The sequence below is a fragment of the Dermacentor andersoni genome, chromosome 4 (assembly GCF_023375885.2).
Source record: "Dermacentor andersoni chromosome 4, qqDerAnde1_hic_scaffold, whole genome shotgun sequence".
Lineage (NCBI taxonomy): Eukaryota > Metazoa > Arthropoda > Arachnida > Ixodida > Ixodidae > Dermacentor > Dermacentor andersoni.
In genome coordinates, this window is record NC_092817.1 from 169321893 (window position 1) to 169342113 (window position 20221).

Sequence of the window (20221 nt, forward strand, 5' to 3'; positions counted from 1 at the left end):
TGCGAGAGTAGACGTCGATCGCCCAATAAGTTATTGGCGGCTAACGATTGACAGATATTCATGCATGATTCAATGAAGATTGTAGCGTAATTGTTGGTGCTTGCAAGCCTTGAAGAATGCACAGTTGTATTCTTATTGCGCGTGGAATTTTATTACGAAAGGTTCGACTACAGCATAGAAAAAATGTATAATTAGTGAGAAAATCGGGAACGTTCTGATACGCACAGGCACGTAATGCGCTGAGCGTTAACCTAACCTTTGTCAGCCGGTGAAACGTGTTCACAGGAAAAAATATATACAAGTAAGCATGTAAGCATATATGAAAACTTACTTGTCATGTCAAACTTACTTGCCTTTCTCATTTTTGCACAGATCACATCACAGGTCACATCAGGCTAAAAAATTTTACTTCTGCAACTAGATAGCAGTTCGACTGAAAACAGACGACTTTACAAGTGGATAAAAAAGTATCCATTAAACTTCAGAAGTTCCGCCACAATAAAACAAATAAAAATTTGCCTAGTGAGAGATCATGTCATATAGTGTAGCTCCGAATGATTCGAATCTAATACAGTCTCACTACCATCACCAGCTTATTTTGAGGTATAGAGCAAACGGGCGGTATGAATACACGTGCCAAAGAACAGTCAATGCGTTGAATTTAAAGCAAATAATTTTCATACGCATACAATGTAGTTGTGCATTGTCGTAAAAACATCTTCAAGTGCTCTCTTTCGAAGGAAACTTGACCTTCGGACCTCGTATATTGGCAGAAATTGCTTTTTTAGTTGACTAGAATACAGTACCTCCTTTTTGTAATGCTTCCTAATGACAGATTTCATTCTGTTTGCGCTGGGAAAGCCCTACGAGTATCGCTCATTAAAGATTATTTGCTGGTACACTGTCATAAGAACTCCACAAGAAGTTTGTCTCATCAAATGGCGGCCAATGATCTTTTGTGGACATTTCAGCACTCTAGTTACACAAAACGCAATCTTGCAGCCCATTAGGGTTTCTCTCGAAGACAGTTTGATAAAGCAATGTTCCCCAACAACATAGTTCGTCGAACAATGAGCGCTGGCCAGGACCTGCACTATTTTTCGATATTGAAGTACCCCAAATACTTCAGGCGTCGAGGCCTTGTCGAGAAATTTCGGTAAACGAGAGGGCAACGTTCACCTCTTGGATTCTTTCTGGCACACATGCCTATCATGTGTTTCTTTGTCTGCAAAACGACATCCGCACTGCGTACACTCATGCGGCGTTTTATCCCCGTGCTTTGTTCAGCGGTGACGATGGAGATTTGAATTGGTCTGAAATGATCGATCATAGATTTCGCAAACGAAAGCGCCGTTACCACAATTCGAGTCTACATGTCTCTTGAGATTACATTTTGTTAATGAATTAGCACATTTTCGGCATACCCGACGTTACTCGTTTCTCCTCTGCGTGAGCATACTGATGTTTACGGAGATACGCCACCCGCGTATATGATTTACCGCATGTTTTGCAAATGTAGGGTTTCTCACGTGTGTGGTGCCGCTTATGGTTATCTAGATGAGTAGACCGCCGGAACGATTTATCACATATTTCGCATTTGTAGGGTCTCTCGTCTGTATGCGTGCGTTTACGGTTATTTAGATGACTAGACTGCCGGAATGATTTATCACATAGCTGGCATTTGTAGGGTCTCTCGTTTGTATGCGTGCGCTTATGGATATCTAGATGATGAGACTGCCGGAACGACTTATCACATATTTGGCATTTGTAGGCTCTCTCGTCTGTATGCGTGCGCTTATGCTTATCTAGATGATTAGATCGCCGGAACGATTTATCACAGATGTTGCATTTGTAGGGTCTCTCGTCTGTGTGCGTGCGGTAATCTTCAGCTAGGTGATCAGCCCGGTGCAACAGTTCACCACATGTTTCACATTTGTGTTTTTGGCCAGTGCGGTTGCGGCAATGTTGTACAAGCTTAGACTCCTTCACATACGATATACCACATGCTTTGCAAATGTGGGCTGTGTCATCCGTGGCTTCCTTGGCGTGGCCGTGTCTTCGCGAAACATTGCCACAGACACCGCATAACTCTCGCTGTTCCTTTCCTCCGGTTCCAGGAGCGTTCCTGCAAATACACGGACAAAGGAGCTCATAACGGCTGACTCTTGTTGCGAGAGGAGAAAAACAAATCTTGCCAATTGAGAGTTTGACAAACTTAATCGTGCGGGAAAGTTAAGTCGACTGTCTGAACCTTAGCGTCAAGTTAAAGCATTGCACCTTGGCGCTCGATTGGGGCTCTAGTTTAAAGTAAATTGAACATTGCTGTCTTTGATGGCCTGCGTGGCTATACTTGAAAGTGCGAAAGACCCTTACCCGTTTCATATAGCCTATACATAATGTATTAGGTAAAGCGTGGTTTGGTACTTTTTGCTACTCGAACAGAGAAATGCCTGGTAGGGGTGGTTACATAAAGAACTTAGCCGATCTAAACCTGAATATATTTTGCCCTTACTGCACTAGAGCCGATTGTTTGCGGGTATAAGCCATTGCCATTAGCCACTTGAGGCTCTCGCTTTAAGAAATAAAAATGGGGCGAAGGCGAACTATTCCCTTTATTTCTGACATGTGTAGGTGGAATGACTCCCCGTCGGATATCATAGGCATTACCTCAAGGCCTTCACACCTAATACAATGAAAAACTTCCGGGTTCAAGCTTTTTGTAGTGTTTGTAAGAAGTCAATAAATAGTTAACTCGCATTCGAACTACACACTGTTCCTCCCGAAGGCATAGTGCAAACGATACACACAATCATTTCCCCCCAAACGTAGCAAGCACAGATACGCAAAATAATTCAGTGTTTTTATGTGCAGCGGATGAAATATGCTGCCGAAGATATTTGTATTTTCTTTTGTTTTTCTCGGTAAGGTAATGAACCCTGCAAGCATTGAATTAGGGCATTGCTGGTACGACATGTTTTCAGCCGCTTAGTGCAGAAAAATACAACGGGCAGTAGAGCAGAGACAGCGCGTACGGTGTATGTCTTTTGTACAGCATGTTCGTCGTTTGAAACGTCTACTCTAAGCAATAGGGGAACATTGGTCACTGTTATTGCGGTAATCAGCAGTTTACTTACATACTTTTATTTATTCTTGCAGTGGTTCTATACATGACTCGTGCAATGTTATCGTTTGGTTCGAGTCATGTGGTGTACATGTACCACACAAGATTTCCCGATTAGAAACGATGTACCTTGTACATCGTTTCTAATCATGCCAGCTTGGCCGGCATCAAGACTAGCTTATTTAATGAATAAATTCGGGCTATCAAACAGTCTAATTTTGTTTGATAGAGCCAGGTAAATCCCGGCAAAATATCCATCATAACTATTATTCAGGCTTGCAAGTGTGAAAATTATGAAATCACGAAGTTTAAAAAGAATAGAAATATACAATTTACAATGTTAAGTATATGAAAACAATATATATCGCTGTACTATTTGCTGCATCTCTTGGGGCATCCTAAACGAACAACTTTGTTTATATTCGTTTCCGACTTCTATAAAATCGATAAAAGGCGTCTGAATACTGGCATATGATCCACCCATAAAAGAAAATTTCAGAGCGCTGTGTAATATATAAATTCTGAGTGCTTTAAATGTGTTATTTGTTGCAGTTATCTCAATCGGGGCGGCGTTTTCATTGAGTTATAAAGATGTAATTTTGTTACTTGAGGTTATCAATGTTTTCTTAAGAATTTGACGAATCTAAAATGCAACTGCTTCATTACGATATTACCACGTTTCTTTAAACGCACAAACTTCAATAGTCATGCAGTGTGTTGTCATGCACATTCATTTCTCTTTCCCATAGTATTTAGGTAGTAGATCCTCAACTAAAGCTTCTTCTGTTACGCCGACACCATATTGTCTGAAAAGCAGCTGATATTTGTCGTTTAAGTCATCGGAATTTGCATACCTCGCACAAATGCGTCAATGTCAGCGTAATTCCTACAAGAATTTAACAGGAAAACAGAAATACCCTGTTTCATTTTATGAGACATGACTCCGATGAGCACATTTCCTTCACAATCTTTACATATTCCATAATGAGGAGTGAGTAAGCAGGTTACAAACTTGCAAGTGTACCGTACATTGCGGCGTGTTAACAGGATGGCAAATCGGGCGATCTTGTGTAAATTCGTGGTTGTGGCATGGGGTGTGCACAGTGCCGTGTGGTGTCTGGTTGGCTGTGGGAACCATGAAGTTTGTCAAGGCTAGCCGCACCGGTCGAATGCTCAAAACTGCTGATGCAGTACCCGTATGAGCCTTCAGAGCTGGCCCTCCCAAGGAGGAATTACTGAGTAGATGCGTGATTTTTACACGGGTAGCCACCCATGCCGCCTCTGATTTGCCTTTTAATGAAACTTTTCTAAATGTTAACTTACGTGACGCCATCTTCAGTATTGACTGATGCTTCCTCCATGCTAGCGCGGCTTGTGCTGGGCCTTGTGTTATAAATAATGCTGGTGGACCCTAGGTGCTGGTATCTTGTGCTGCCATTGTCAGTGACCCCTGTATGGCATGAAGGTATAGCAGAGGTGTTTATGCACCGTAGTAGAGGAGCAATTCATGGGCAATGGATATTTAATGCTTATGGTGCAAGGCAAACTTTTAGTGGTAGGGAAGCTTTACCGCTTTGTTTCCGTACGCGCTGCTTTTTCTTTCTGCAACTATGCCTTGAATGCATGAAAGAACATCATGGCGATGAGGAATCTGAGCACGATCAAGATTATGCACTGTTGTTGGAGTCTTCTGAAGAGTTTCACGTTTTATCTCAAACCGCGGGCAGAACACGACAGTGCTCGGAGGGAAAAACGACATGTCGGTCTCTTGTGCATGAAACCCTTGATCCAGTATATTTGCTGTGTTATTCAATAATAAGCACACTAGATGCCTCACGAAGTTCTAGCTTATTATTCATCTATTACGAGCAGCAGACATAGCCCAACGCAGACAACGACAAAGAGAAATTGAGAAGGTGCGTTTCTAGGGAGGGCTTTTAAATTTTTGTTTTACGCATGGCCTTAATTTATTGAGCTTCTATGATAGCTAGGTGCGTCAACCAATGACACACTCGCCTTTGAGAAACTGCTTATACGAAACCGGCTTGGTGACTGCGATAACTGAAGTTCCTAAACACCGGCTGTAAGCACTTCATGTTTAGCAGCTGAGTACGAAAGCTAAAACGACTGCCCCCGCCAATGTTCCTGTGTACGTCATCAACAGATTATAGGACAACTATCAAAAGGTATCCTCAATGCGCATATCTGAAAGTCGTATTGCAGACACTAGGTGACCTTGCAAAGAAATGCGAAAGTGTTAATTCTCGGGGCAATGCCACTGAACTACGCAAAAGAAAGCGTCAAAGCGCGATAAAAGTGTGTATTGTATGGATTGCGCTGGAAGGATTGTAGCTCGGTGCACATCTTCCCTATAACTGCTCAGAAATCGCGTGAAATTGAAGAAAGGAAAACTCGAGAGACATAAAATAGCGGAAATTACGGCACAACCCTCCTCAGGAGGTTCATGGGCGCTAGTTCAAACAGCATTGAAACTGCAGGGACGCGCCATATTGTTAAATACACCTTTATTTAGAATATGAAGAGGTGTGATTTGGTTCACAATGTTTATACCATTGTTACACACACATGCTTTACTTTCTACGCCTTCGTATACCACGGAAAGCATTAAACGCGGATTCCGAACCACCGCAACTAAATATTTGAGTTTCATCTTTGACTTCGATTGAACTACAATGTGACTGCATTGGCGTAATTTAAGGAACCCATCTTTTATTCTCTGACCTTCTCAACCTTATAAGGTATAGGGCACCAAAGCACTTGCTTTATCAACCAGCTTGATCGATTTAAGGGAGACATTACCACGTTCTTAGCAGGTCAAACCCACTGAGATTCTGCTTGGCAAATAAAATTGTAAATCAATGGTGAAGCGATGATTCTATTTACGAGTGAATTTATCACTGCATGAAATTGCAGTCTCGGCTCCTGCCCTTATCTGCGAGCGTTGTTTACCAGCCCACTGATTCAAGAACAAATTCATTCAAAAACATCTACTCCATAGGTTACGTATGAATTTGCATATACTAAGATAAGAAGAAATTTCTTAGTAAGGACAGTTATGAGCGGCTCATGTGGAAACCGTCTTGACCGAGCTGGTAAAGTGCATCTTTACACGCAATAAATGTATCGCTACAACGGTAACCGTAGGGGCTATCTGCCATGTTTGTGGTAAAAGCGAGTGACAATTGCCTACGTACCGTCCACGTTGGAAGTCTCGCCGGTCATCGGCATGTGCTGCATGCTCCTCTGGTAACGCAAGATGTTAGCAGAAATCCTACAAATAATAAAGTATTGGTCACACATTTACTAGCTGTGACAAAAGAAAAAGCGAAATTAGGTTTTAATAAAGCAAATTTCGGAGAAAGCAAAGTCGTGTTTTCTAAACGCGCTACTCGCAATGGTTCGTTCTCATTAAATACCGACTATGCTCGCGGATATAGGGCGAACGGCACACTTGGGGCAATACATGGTGCAGAGCACTCATCTACCACAGACAAAACGGCGCATTGACGTGCACCAATACTGTCAGTTTTACTGTTATAGTACTTACAACGTGTCCTGTGTATTTTTCTATGTAAAATTCTTGCTCCATTTGCTACAGTGACAGAATCCTAACCGCAATTTCGGAATATAATCTTTTATGGAACATGTTTTTGCATCAATAAAAGAGGCTGAAGTATTACAATGAGACTGTGCAGATGCTTTCTGCAATTATGATGCAAACATGCGCTGTATTAGAATAATTATAATTTGCACCTGCCTGATGTGATTCGGCAACGCCGTGGTGAATGTGCTGTTATCACACCGATTACAATCATGACTCAGATCCGGTAGCTATGAGGAATACATGAAATTTCAGGTAATATGTGAAATTATGGGCTCATATGACTTTCTCTGAATAATACACGCGAATTTCTGCCTCTTAGCCAAGTAATAATTTGAATACTTATGAACAAAATCACGAGTTCGAATGAAATAATGATGATCTTGAATGCAGTTCATAAATGTTTCTTTTCAGGCGATGCTAAGTTTCCTTCTATCTTACTCGCCTCAACTCTTTCAAGGATGAAGATTATTGTTAGAAACCTAAAAGCGAAAATATGCTAAGACTGATGCAATGTTTAGCAATTAAGGAGATAGCTGAAAAGCGGCGTGCAACTGCATTCGTTCGTAAATGGTACCGCGGAATAACATGACTTCCCACTTCTTTATCACGGTGGTATTAACTCACCCCAGTTTCCTATTTAAAAAAAAAATCAATTTAGAACTAAGTAATCTAAAGTTAAGTTCTCAAAATCATTGCAAACAGAAACAAATACCTTCTTTAGCCACACAACTCCAAGCGGCAAAAGTGTGGTTTCCTCTAATGCCTATTTAATGCCCTTAAGCAACACATGCAAACGGAAGAACAATCGTTTTAAACCAAGTTTTGGCTTTTCATGCACGGGGCTTACTTTTGAATAAAGTAAAGCTTTAAGCGGGCAGTACCCACTTGGTCACATTTTTTGTTAATTGTCAAATGACAGCATTGTTGTGCACTTTGACGAGTTGTCTGGAAAACACTTATTGCACGGCGCACCAATTGTTCACTGCGGTTAAAACAAATTCCGAGGTTTTTCGTGCACGAGATATGGCCTGATAAAAAGCATGGCAAATTTAGGGGGACTGCGCATACATTATGACTATGAAGCTTCTGTAACGAGCACCTAAATGTAAGTTATCAAGAGCCTTTTTACAGTGCGCCTTCATCGAAATACGGTGGTGCCATCGGAATTGTTCCCGGGAATTCGAGCTACAGCACCCCATTGCGTGTGTGCAGTGCAAGAATCATATATCAATGAAAAATCTTTTTTGTCTGTAAGTATACGTTCGCTTCATGTTCTGAAAAATCTTATCCTGAGCACTAAACAGCCGACTATGCGCTGAACATGGCAATACTCCGATTTCTTCCGATTCTAAAGCTCAAGGTCGCTGTCAGAAAGACCCGTTTTAGGTGGGTACAAATTTACAGATGTTAAAGCCTATTGCATGGGTCATGTCTAAGGGTAACAGTATTCAATGAAAAAAGTGAGAATGGTAAAGCTCACGTTGTGTAGGCGCCCAAAGGAGAGCAAGCGCCCTGCGTACCATCACGGCTCGTACTTGGTGTTGCTTCGGCCTTCATGCTTAAGTCGAGAGGCGTGTATTCGTTGCTGCTTTCTTCAGCCATGCCTGATGTTTCGATGCCGTATAACTGGCGTGTATTGTCGACTGTGCGTTGTTGAATCACCGCGCATGCGCGCTCAATGCCAAAAAAAGAACGGAAACTAATAAAACTTTTGTCACTTCGGTGTTTGGGTTAAAATGATACCGCTTCTCTGAAAAAAAACGAGACGTTTGAGTTCGCCTGTAGCTTGACGCAAATGTACAAATTTTTTAACACCAGCAGAGACGCCCCGATTAACCATGCTATCTATCCGCCAAATCATGGAACTAAACCTCATTTACTATGAAAAAAAAGTTCACTTATCAGATGATATCGCTACTTTACGTTCATGCTCCTCTCAAAGTGAAGTGCAAATTTTGCTGGAAAAGAATGTTGAAAAAAAGGTATACAAACTAAGGTAGCCCTAACTGCCGTATAATTACCAGATCTATAGTGTTGGGATGCTGATTACGAGGTCGCGGCATCGAATCCCGGCCATGGCGGCCGCCTTTAGATGGGTGCGAGATGCGAAAACACCCGTGTACTTTGATTTAGGCGCACGTTCTCTACTAGGGCGTGCCGGATAATCAGAAAGTGGTCTTGGCACGTAAAACCCCGTAAATGTTTTGTTTACCAGAGGCTACGATTCTGCAGACTTCTGTGGCATTCTTTGGCGCAGTCGAAATGAAGCAGGTAGTTTTTATCCCCGGACGAGTGGCGCTCGCTTTGTTCTGTTTCCCTCCAATTAGCGTGCTGTTTGCGCTAACCCCTAGCAATACATAAATGCAGCTGCTTCGGACTTTCCGCGGTTCTTCGGTAGCGAACGCTCATGCCCGTGCATAGTCGTATCTCAGTCGGACGCCACAAATTGGGCACAGTTTTGTGTGTTTGCTCCAGAGTCGTATATTGCGTTTCACGCCCAGCACGATGAGTGGTCCTGTCGTTAAACAAAATACGCTGCTGCTCACTCCGCACCTCATATATTTGTGTTTTACAAGCTGTAATCAAATAAGGATGAAAATGAACCAAATTCGAAACCTTTATAACAGTTGCGAGTTTGGAGCCGCAGCAAATAAGGGGCCGCGGGCAGAAACAAGCCGAGTCAGCATTCGAGTCAGTTTTCCCTTTGCGCTCGCCGTGAGTGGATTTACGCTCCTGTTTTCGCCATCGTATGAATTACAAGGGGGACAGGTCATAACTTTGATGAACTTAAACCCTACAACTTAGACTCAAATTTCCGTTCTGAACGAGAAAGAAAATACAGAGAATCATACCTTAACCATAAGTTCAAGACATTGCAGCCAATAGGCATAAACGTTTCAAAGGGAGCTTTAGAATCTATTCGCTATGCTCAACTTCAAGCTATAGGCAACAACTCTTAGTTTGATTTCTTGGCGTATCCCCCCCTTTTTTTCCTCCCCTTTCCTTTCACTTTTTTTTTGTCAGCCGTCGTGTCAGACGCCCTTGACACGCCGGCTAACACGCGTGTGTTGACAGACCGGGTTGGGGGGGGGGGGGGCTGGCTTTGACCTTGTACACAGTGTTTCTTTACTCTCGATTCGACACGCTAACACATTTTCCCTCGTTTCCGCGTCCTCCCGCCTCGCGCCCTCTCCCCTTTCGAGGGTCCCCACCTATATATACTGTGGCGAGGAAAGCATATGTCGCCTTGAAGAAGACAAGTCCACTTGTCGAAACGTTGGCTCCTGCATTCACCTTGTTCACGTTTTGCTCATCGCCAAGGGGGACAGTTGCCATTTACTGGTGCTTCCATTGCTTGACGAAAATATTGGCGGTACAAAAGTTTCCGCCGCTGCGAACACGAATGAATATTGAGAACGAATAGAGGAAAGTTAAGAAGTCGACAGCTTCAGAGCTTCTTATACATCATGCAGGCCTCAGTGTGCTATCTTTATTTGCTCTAGCTGTGCGAGTTGAAGATACATTGTACTGAGCATCACAAAGCGATTTTAACATGCTAGGGGCTGAGACAACCCTAAGTTTATGAAATAAATTATGTCCGTTTTTACTGCGTAAGCAAGAGGGAAAAGTCTGGCCAACAGGGTGATTGCAGTGCGAGAGCAAAAGCTGTCTCTCAGAAGGGTAGTAGTCGCCATGCGCAATGCACTAACGTCACATAGAAAGCCCACAGATGCTCATTAGGTGATACAAGCGCATTCCAGCAATTGATTTCTTCGAGAAAACAGACAGGTGGCCTAGTTGGTACTGCATCACTTCAGGCAAAGTGCAATAAGGCACGTAGGAAAAGAGAAGGGAAACATTGTGTATTTGTTCACTTCTATTGTCGTACGTGACTTTTTGCGCTTTGCCTCAAATAATTTATTTCTTGCTACTACCTGATAGCGCTTGTATTTTTTGCTTTTTAATGCCTTCCGGAAAGGATATACAGTGTGTAGCATTCATAGATGAATACGTGCTCCAAATTCTAAACAGAAGGGAATTTAATTCCGTGTTTATATTATTCAATGCTTTCTAAGTAAATCTGTAAATAAACATTGATATCAAGTGCAAGAAAAGCTGGACATTGTTCACGTAATTACGTAAAACTCGTAAGTAAACTTTTAACTCAAGTTACGCAACACATTTATCGCTGCGTGACACTGTCCAGCAAACACCTTTATTTATGCAATATCTTACTGGAAAAATGATTGATAACCGCGCTTCTACATGTTTGCCACTATGTTGAAGCTTGCTAAGCGTGTTAAACACAGTTTATAAAAACCTAGGTGAAAAAATTATTGGTTGCCAAGGCAAAACGCACCGCGCCCAATGTTACCAGTACGATTAACTGCCCGAATTAACAAAAATATATGATGCGTTAAACCTTCGCGTTCGAGACTTTCCCCAGCTTGCTCTTCAGCGTGCCACTGTGTTGGCTACTCTACGCATTACCTTTCTGACTCGATGATATTTTACTTGCTTGGGTATCGACGAAGTATGCACCGTGCATTGTTTCGTTTCTTTCGCGTCTTTCTGCAATGCTCATTCCCCAGGTTACCAGTCCTTTATGTGTATTGTGTTTCGTTTGTGGAAGGATAAATTTTAACACCACAGTGTTCAGGGCCTCGTACGCATGACAGAAGATCCGGTGTCGGCGTCCTGTGCCGGCGTCCCCGTGAGCGAAAATTCTCGTATGTTATAGAGCATCGCACGCGCATTGCAAAAAAGTGGTATCCTTCCCCACCTGAGGCAAGTCGTTGTTTTCATCAACTTTCAGTTTCACTGATTTATCTTTTCTTTAATTCAATTAGTTAGCAAATGTTTCTGGAAAAGATTCATGAAAACCGAAAGTCGGTAAAAACGACTGCATGGTTGCTAATGTATTGTTGGCTTGGATGTGTTTGGCGCGAGGCCAAGACGGCACGCTGTCTTCTAACGTGTTCTTATGTTTGCGTTCGCGTCTCTGTCTTGAAAAGGCGCCCACCGTAACATGCTGCCATGTTGCTTGCGTTGAGCGTATGTAAGGCGAGAAACGCTGTTCTAAAATGTCTGGTCTCTAACTTGTGCAGTAAAACCATGTTTATAGTATTCCTGCAATAGCAAGAGTCACGAGTATGGCAACCGCAAGCGTCAAGTTGTGATCGTAACTTGTCGCGAGAGAGCAGTTGTAATCCACAGACCCTGCCACTAAGGAATACGTGGCGAGGTATGGCCGGTGAATAAGTAATTGCCAAGATTGGTTTTCAGTAAACGTTTATTACCGACAACGGCGGGTGCTTACACTACCGCAAAGAACGGATGCTGGGCGGCGACTTCAATTATTTACTCGCCACATCACACGCGTACACTAGAATTCAACCGGTTTCACCAACTCTCGCTTATATTCTCTCGACCTTACCTGCGGCTTCGCCTCCCACCCGGACTCCAGCTTTTCCTCTCTTTGTCCCCCGCTCCTTTCCCAATGTGCTGAGACGTGCTTCCACCGATGTTTGCTCCCCCTTATTCTTAATAAATGAAGGCTTAAATTAATTAATTTATTAATTATTTAATTTATTTATTCCTAAATTGCTGCTGCAGATAGCGTGTCTTCATCTCCATAATCGCCTTGTCTTTCACCTGGTCTCTCCCATAGCAAAACAATGTTGCTGTGTTGCAAATGGCAGGGCGTCGCATATAAAATTTTCTAGGAATGGCAAGCAGCGCGGCGTGCAATTTTCGGTGGGTGACCAGACAGTATAGAGCACCCTTTATGCCACTTCCACATTTAGCGCTCTGCTCCGTGAGCTACTCTTAGCCGCTAGGACGAAATAGGGAATGCAAGAAACCTACAGCTGGACTGAAGTTGAGGTTCGACGGAAGCCCATCTGGTCGGGATGAAGCATGAACAAATAAAACGACGGACATCGACCAAAAGAAGTATTGAGAAGTACTTTTGGTCGGCGTCCGTCGTTTTATTGCTTCTATAGCTGGACTGATCGCGGGCAGCTCTTTTCGCATTCGTGATGCGTCGATTTAATACATCAATCGTGATATGTCGATGAATACATATAGGCGAGGTGAGTTACGCTAGCTCGTGGATTTAGACTAACAACGCCCTACATACAGCGCTTTCGCCTTGTTCGTGTTTGTGAACGGGTGTGATAGGCAGGAGGGTAACACGCCTTCCTGAAATTATAGATTCGGAATCACCCTTTGTTTGATGGTTGCACATAGTCAAGGGTTCTCGATACGCACCACCTTCACGTCGGTATAGCTTGCAAAGGGGGAACTCAGATGAAACGTTGTAAAGCGGATATGCTTTAAACGATCATAAGGAGAGCTTTATTCAAATTCCTTACCATGAGGTGAAAGCCTACTAATAAGCATTTAAATTTTCTCTATCATTAAGTCATTCTGTTAATATAAGGTTGATGTCTTTTACAGACTCCTAAATTAAAAACTTAGTTATAAAAAATAAATTGTTGCGGCTAATGTGTAAACGCACACGCCAACAAAATTGCTAGTCCATTTCCATGTATTCACTCAATGAAGATGTTGCACGTTGTCAAGTTGTCATACTGTCAAGTTGTAGTCATGTGAAGAAAAGGGAAGTTGCGAAAGAGTGAGTCACGAGTATAACTCGTTATAAAAAGAAAATAACACTCAAAGTACAACGATGGCTGCGCGCAAAGTAGTGCTTCCTCTGAATCTTATCTAAGAATCACCGCATCCCTTGATCAGATTGGAATGCTCGTACATTGCAGCCAAACTCGGTAGCCCCTGCATGATGGAGAATGTGCTCCAGTATTCGCTTCACGCACGCAATCTGATAACGTCCGTTCACTATTGAATCTGTGACAACATACTGCATATCAACACATGCACGCACGCCTTCAGCTAACCGATAACTTTGGAACAGTGGTTAGACGCTAAAAAAGAATAGTGTACATTTGCTTCAAATATTAGCTAAAACATAGTGCTCGTGGTAAAAAGTGACCCCGAGACTGCACAGCGGCACTGACATACCGAAAATTCAGCATATAAACACTATACAATCACTGGTATTTAGCAAACCAGCACTTCTTGGTTCAACGTAGCCCTCTAGTCCAGGGGCCAGTTCTACGACGTGTACTATGTCGGAGCTCATATTTCATGTCAGCTATAATTGTCACAACATCACAGTATTCTTTCTTTAGATCTTAACATTAGACAGCACAACAATATGCAGCAGAACCACCATCTTAATATTTCAGTTCTTTTCGTTCTAATGTACATATCTGCGTTGATTCATATGTTAGAAAGTACTCGAAATGTATTCAATGCTTTCCCCCAGGCAGCTGCTTTTATTCCTGATCTGTAAAAGAAACCGAGCCTGAGGCCACCAATGCTCAGAAATCTAATCGGGAGCGCGCACAATGTTGTCGCACACCTTGTGTGATGTACTGTAGCGCTAAGGTGCTTCTTCTATAATGTATGAGAATTGGTTATGAACGCAGAAGTTTACGGCTCGGTACATGTGCTTAAGCTCATGAAGTTGAGTTGCGCCAAGTTAACCTGTCCAAGCTTTCCTCTTGCTATATAAGAAGCCTACAGCACCATCAATATTCCGGCTACTTTGAGCTGCACCAAAGAAAACGATTAAACCAATACCACTATTGGTGACTTCATTTCATCATTAGAGTGTTCAGATTGGTAACCTCTGGAGGCGGAGTAAGTTGAGAAGTTATGTGCGTAATTAACAAAGCTACGTTAAATAAATTTTCAGTAATTGATCTTAGGTGGCTAATAAAAATGAGCAGTTTGGAGCCCTTCCTCGAGATTATCCAGCCGAGTGAAGAAATTTGCTTCTGTAAGAGCTATACGAGCAAAAATATTCTAAGTAAACGCTCTTGGAAAGCATAACTGACGCTGAAAACTACTGCTTGTAAAGTCACCGAAAGAAGAGCGCTTCAAGGCGGGACACAAAGGAGGAACCGCACACACGCTGCGCTATCAAGTTGAAGCGCTGTTCTTTCTGTGGTCATGAACCAACTGGCCCGTCAATCAATCCTTGCAAACCTGGAAAATCAACCTGACCGCACCTAGCCTTTTGTGAGGCTGTCATAAATAGTATGACCCCGTAAGCATGTTCCTAATGGCCAGTCTGCTTTCGACCTTTATTCACGCTGTTTTTTCGAAGGCAAACAGTTAAGAGTTTTAGTGTCAATATAGCAGCGAAAGGGTGCCACCGAAAGCTTGCGTGGTCGCAGAAGCAATGCATGACGCAATAAGAAGGCAGACTTATTGCGTCGCTGCTCAAGACAATGCGCTGCCGCCAAGCGAAGGAAGGTAACGAAATGAACAGTTTGGTAGCAGCACACGGAGCCATGCCGATGGTGACAGTGCCATCATGACGAAATCTGGGGCGGCAAATTTGACGGCTGAGGCGTTTTTTTTTTCATTTTTACAGCGAAGCCGTTAAGAGGAAGCTTTAGCTCGAGCCCAACTCTGACACGGCATATTGAAATAGATGCAAAACGCAGAAACGCTTTTCTGAGATAACCACTGGACCGATCTTGATGGAATTTGTTGGATTTCAGAGAAAAAGACAAATTCTAGTGACTGTTACAAGCAGAATTTCTATTTAGAGCCTCAATTTTCTTAAAAGAATTTTGGGATTCAATTGTACGAAAGAATAGAAGCACGGAGTTTACATAAATATTAGCTCTGCATCAAGAACAGATATCACGGTTCTGTAAATGGTATCTAAGAAATAATTTAAAACAGACAAATTCGATATATCAACCTATATCTTACGTGAATTTGTTATATTGTTTACAAGGGTTCTGCAAAAGCTGTATTTCAATATTACAAAATTTTTTTACTCATATGTAAGATACCAATTTTTTCTGCTTTAGGTGTACTATAAGATACAATTCAGAGAATTGTGATATGGTCTTCCCTTATTCAGTTAGAGTTGTAAACTTCACAGTTTCGTTTTCTGAAAAAGTAAAGTTTTGCCAATATTAATTAAAATATTCGAGAGATCGAGATTCTTTTTTTTTGTGCATAATAATAAGGTTACAAGTGGGGATTATACATAAATACAGAGGGAGGTCCCATACACAATAGACTACACAGGGGACCTCCCATTACAAATCAGTATAGGATATGTAAATACAAAGCAGCTATATGCAACCACGCAAGACATCACAACACGCATTAGTCACTAGCTAACACTGTAAAATGTTTAATGACGCAAAGCACTTAATAATACAATGATGACGATCAAATTGTTATATTGAGCGCAAAAATTTACGAAGGTTTGATTTGAATGTGTAAAGATGAGAGAGTATATTAATATGACACGGTAATGAGTTCCAAAGTAGTGTGGCTGAGAAATTTGTTGTAAATTTACCATAATTAGTTTAAGGTTTTGGTAGTAAATAGCTCTTGTTAGAAGCGAAACGGGTAGATGTGGAATGTGGATACTGGCTGTTAGTAATTATAGGCAATGTGAGCTTTCCATTAACAGATTTATTGACCAAGTGATGACCAATTGACGACCTAAATCAGAAATTCGAAACCAACAGTCACTAGATTTTAAAAAAAAACAAGAACAACAAAGCTAGCCAAATTTGGTGCAGTGGTTGCCGAGAAAAACGAAGTCTCCTTTTAAATGCATATAGATAGGAGCACCCGAGCAAAAGCTTTCTGCTAAGGGCTACTTTCCCCATTATCGTGTGCGCGTGCAGAATAAAATCCCGAAGATAGTGCAATGCCGGGCTGACCCGCGGTAGAAGTTACGCAGGCGTCAAGAACTTCCTATGCGTGAGCTGATCGCGAAGATACATATTGTCGAATGCCGGGCCGACCCCCGGCGGAGGTGCAGTTCGCCATTAAGGAATCACATACACAGCTTCGCTGATCACACTTCTTCACAGAGCGGAAGGGCACTGGGTTTTCTTTATTTTTCTGCGTGTATTTCGCTTTTAGAAAAAGACAATGCTATAAATGCAATGTCATTAGTTCTTGTCTCGTAGATGTAAATATGAGTTTAAATAAACTTTATATCCCATTCATCCGCAAGAGTAGGTGTAAGCGGGGAAATGCTCGCTAGCTCACTCACTCACTCACTCACTCACTCACTCACTCACTCACTCACTCACTCACTCACTCACTCACTCACTCACTCACTCACTCACTCACTCACTCACTCACTCACTCACTCACTCACTCACTCACTCACTCACACGCACACACACGCGCACGCACGCACGTTCGCACACACTCACACAAACGCACGCTCACATAGATGCGACATATCTTCGGCCGAATTCACATTTACACGCGCCCACGCATGCACACACGCACAAAAATGTACACACGCATGCACACGGAACTGCACGCACACAAAAACACGCGAATGCTCGCAGACGCATACACGCACTCGTGCGCACGCGTAGTGAAACAGTGAGACACAAACACGCACGATCACGCAGATACCAGTATGCAAGCACCCACGCTCAAGGGTGCACACCCACCTACACTCCCTTTGCTTTCCTGTTGCTTCACAAAAACATCTCCTGCAAACAGAGTGAATGACACTCGCTTTGCAATTACCATTCGAAACCCCAGCTGTAATAAATCGGTTTACGGTTTACATTTCGCGCTTTTTCGAGTCAATGTGCCCTCTGCTGAGAGGGTGCAAAACCATTTGCTCCTGTCGTGTGGTATAACTGCCCATCCCTGGCAAAAACGCTGCTTTAACGCACCGCCAGTGTTCCGACTAAGTGCCATAAATGCATATGCTACTACGGACTGTCCTCTTGGCACAGACAGTCGAAACATTTTTGATACTGGGCTAATACGTAGAAATAAAATTGTTTAAAATATTGCGCTTCAGGTACGCATGTGCGTTGCCGTTAAGTGCCACAGGATGGTGAATGTGCAATATCCAGAATTCCTGAGGGTGGTCATGCTACAAGGCGCTATAGAATTTTTTTTTTACTTAATGCAACGACTTGCGCATACTTGTTATGTTGTCCGAGAAATAAAATTTCATAACAAAAGCGGTGACTGAGCAAAAAACTAGTCATTCCTGCGCTTTAGGAAGTAAAAATAGAAAACAATATATCTGAAGAGCCCTCCTGAAGAACCCAAACTGACACCAAATCTTGAGTTTTCTGTTGCAGCCATCTGGTGGGAGACTGTCGAACTCAGTCTTACAAGGCGTTAAAGAAGAGATTTCACGCAGCATGGCATCGAATCGCTGCCAGCACGACACGGATCGATACGCGCGAGCAATTAAACGTCTCGGTCGAGGCTTCTAACGTTTCCGCAGTACTACGCTTAGGTTTGTAAAGACACCACGTGAATTTTCACAGCTTTGTTTGAAAATCGCTTTTGGGAACATTGTTACGCCATGTGTAGAGAGTCGAGATAGGCATCAATCGATAGCTGAGTCTCCAGACTACACACTCTGCAGTGACTATTACGATTGACGTTTTGGTTTTATCACAACTGCTGTTTTTGTATTGAAAATTCAGTACAAATTTTCCTCGTTTCCATAGACTTTCATTGCTGAATTTTCAACCGCTCTGGGAGCAATATTCTTGCTTGCCACAGCGTGATCACTGCACTTGGCTAGTGTGGATTGTCTTCCAGAACATGTCCCCCATGTGCCTACTTGGTTCGTGTCCAGAAAAGCTGGATATGCGAACAGAACGCATATCGAACAAAGATCTCCGATCACGCCCCATGTGTTGCAGAAAAGCTGCATATGCGAACAGAGCTCATATCGAACACAGATCTCCGATCACGCCCCATGTCTTGCTTTTGATTTTCTTAATAGGGGCGGGCACGCACGCCTAGCCCCACTACCAAATATTGCATGCTACAGCTACCCCGACTTGGGGAAGTGGCGGGCTTCAGCCAGCTGCAGTGCAATGGAGAGGCCTCCGCACGGGGCCGCGGCCTCAGTAATCACCACCGACCCCGCACCAGGCAAGTATGCCAAGGCTAGCGTTGAAAAAAAGCGCCATGTCTGAAACGATGGCTTATGGCACAGATAGAAAAGTCAACTTAAAGTTAATCTTGGAAGGCGGCAAAGTCGCAAACGGTATTTAAGCTGATATTCCTGACAGAAGATCACCGTGCTGACAAATCTTTAAAATAGAGCAATGCTCTGCAGACTGATCTGCAAATGAGAACTTATGCGAGCAAATGTGCGAGAAAGTCAGCGTGCAGTTTTCTACTGCCCTGTTATTCCTGCTGCGTGCTGCGCTCGCCAGGGTAGCGTGCCCTGCCACTGCCATACAGTTCTTGCGACGACTGTTTATCGAAGCTCGACTGATGTTAGTATTGGGTAGCGTGGCGTTGTCGGCGGGCTGCAGGCATTCTGTAGACGAGGACGACCACGCAAGGATGAGACGATTTCTAGTGCGAAACTTGCACGGTTTATTCAATGGTTGGTGGAAGGTGAGAAGACCCTGAAGTTTCAAAAAATTACATTGTGGGGCCATTTATATAGGCCCTCTAAAATTGTAGGCGGGATCTTGCTTACGTCAACGTCACGGGACATGCAGTGAGTCCCACGGTGCTTGGCGGCGGCTCCCACTTCTCTCCGGTGAGCTTGCTCGGGCCCGCCTCCGCAGGTGGCAACCCGCAGGTCCGGGATAGTAGGCTCTTCTACTTTCTTCTAGGCGACGTTGGTTTGCGGTAAGGGCGTCTGCTTGTGGAAGGACGACTGATTCATTCTCCCAGTTGACGTCTTCAAGAGCGTGCCTCAACTGGTAGCCCGGGTTCCTGTCTGGTTCGCGGAAAGGCCTTTTACGCACACATGAAGGAGACTGTAAGTGCTGCGGTGCACCTGCCAGACCGCTCATATACACGAAAAAATTATGGCAAATCAGGCATCCATCATTCGTTCCATTTGAGCAGGGTCCTTCAAGCGTCTTTTATTCCTAGGGTATTAGATGCCAACCCTAACACGCGGTAGCTTAGTGGCTGCGGCCATGAGCAGCCGAGCTCGAGAGCTCGATCCTGGCCGTGGCGGCCGCATTTCGATGGGGGCAAATATAAAAAAAAGCGTTCGTGCACTTATACTTGGAGCTTCAGCTGGTTTAAAATTTATCCGGGTTCTCACTAAACGTGCCTTATCTCAATGTCCTGATTTCAGCACATGAACCTGCAGATATGAAGTTTCCTTAACGACGCGTCTTGTTTTACTGAATGTGAAATCGCAGCCCTGAACGCAAGATGAGAATTACATCCTGCGCTGCCACACACCCGAAGAAAATTAAAGTTCATGCTCAGATGAATGAATCGTTATTGCCCAGTAGGCTGACCTAGTTGAAGTAAAAACGTTTACTGTTCTCGCTACCAAAACTTACAAGAATAATGAAATTGCTGCAAGCATTTTGTTATCTTTCACTTAACCTCCGAAAACAGACTGCTAGACCACTTCGATGGCGACC

At 43.2% G+C, this 20221-nt stretch overlaps 1 protein-coding gene and 1 non-coding gene across 2 annotated transcripts; both read right to left on the minus strand.

The window, feature by feature from the left end:
* Window positions 1-395: 395 nt before the first annotated feature.
* LOC129386596 (uncharacterized) lies at window positions 396-8347 on the minus strand. Its single transcript, XM_072287563.1, has 4 exons — window positions 8227-8347; window positions 6337-6413; window positions 4445-4571; window positions 396-2125 (listed from the first exon to the last, which is right to left on the minus strand). The coding sequence occupies exons 1-4, from the start codon at window positions 8301-8303 to the stop codon at window positions 1405-1407; spliced, it is 1002 nt and encodes a 333-aa protein (XP_072143664.1). The 5' UTR covers window positions 8304-8347; the 3' UTR covers window positions 396-1404.
* A 10247-nt stretch (window positions 8348-18594) lies between these two features.
* Window positions 18595-18757, minus strand: LOC126538323 (U1 spliceosomal RNA). Its single transcript, XR_007600960.2, has one exon. It is a non-coding gene; the product is annotated as a U1 spliceosomal RNA (small nuclear RNA).
* Window positions 18758-20221: the final 1464 nt, after the last annotated feature.

Excerpts from the sequence above, each read along its gene's own strand:
- LOC129386596 (XM_072287563.1), bottom strand. The coding sequence starts at position 8,303 with ATGAAGGCCGAAGCAACACCAAGTACGAGCCGTGATGGTACGCAGGGC. Across the intron at positions 6,414-8,226 it reads CCTTTGGGCGCCTACACAAC|GATTTCTGCTAACATCTTGC; the intron begins GTGAGCTTTACC and ends TATTATTTGTAG. Across the intron at positions 4,572-6,336 it reads CGAGACTTCCAACGTGGACG|GGGTCACTGACAATGGCAGC; the intron begins GTACGTAGGCAA and ends CATGCCATACAG.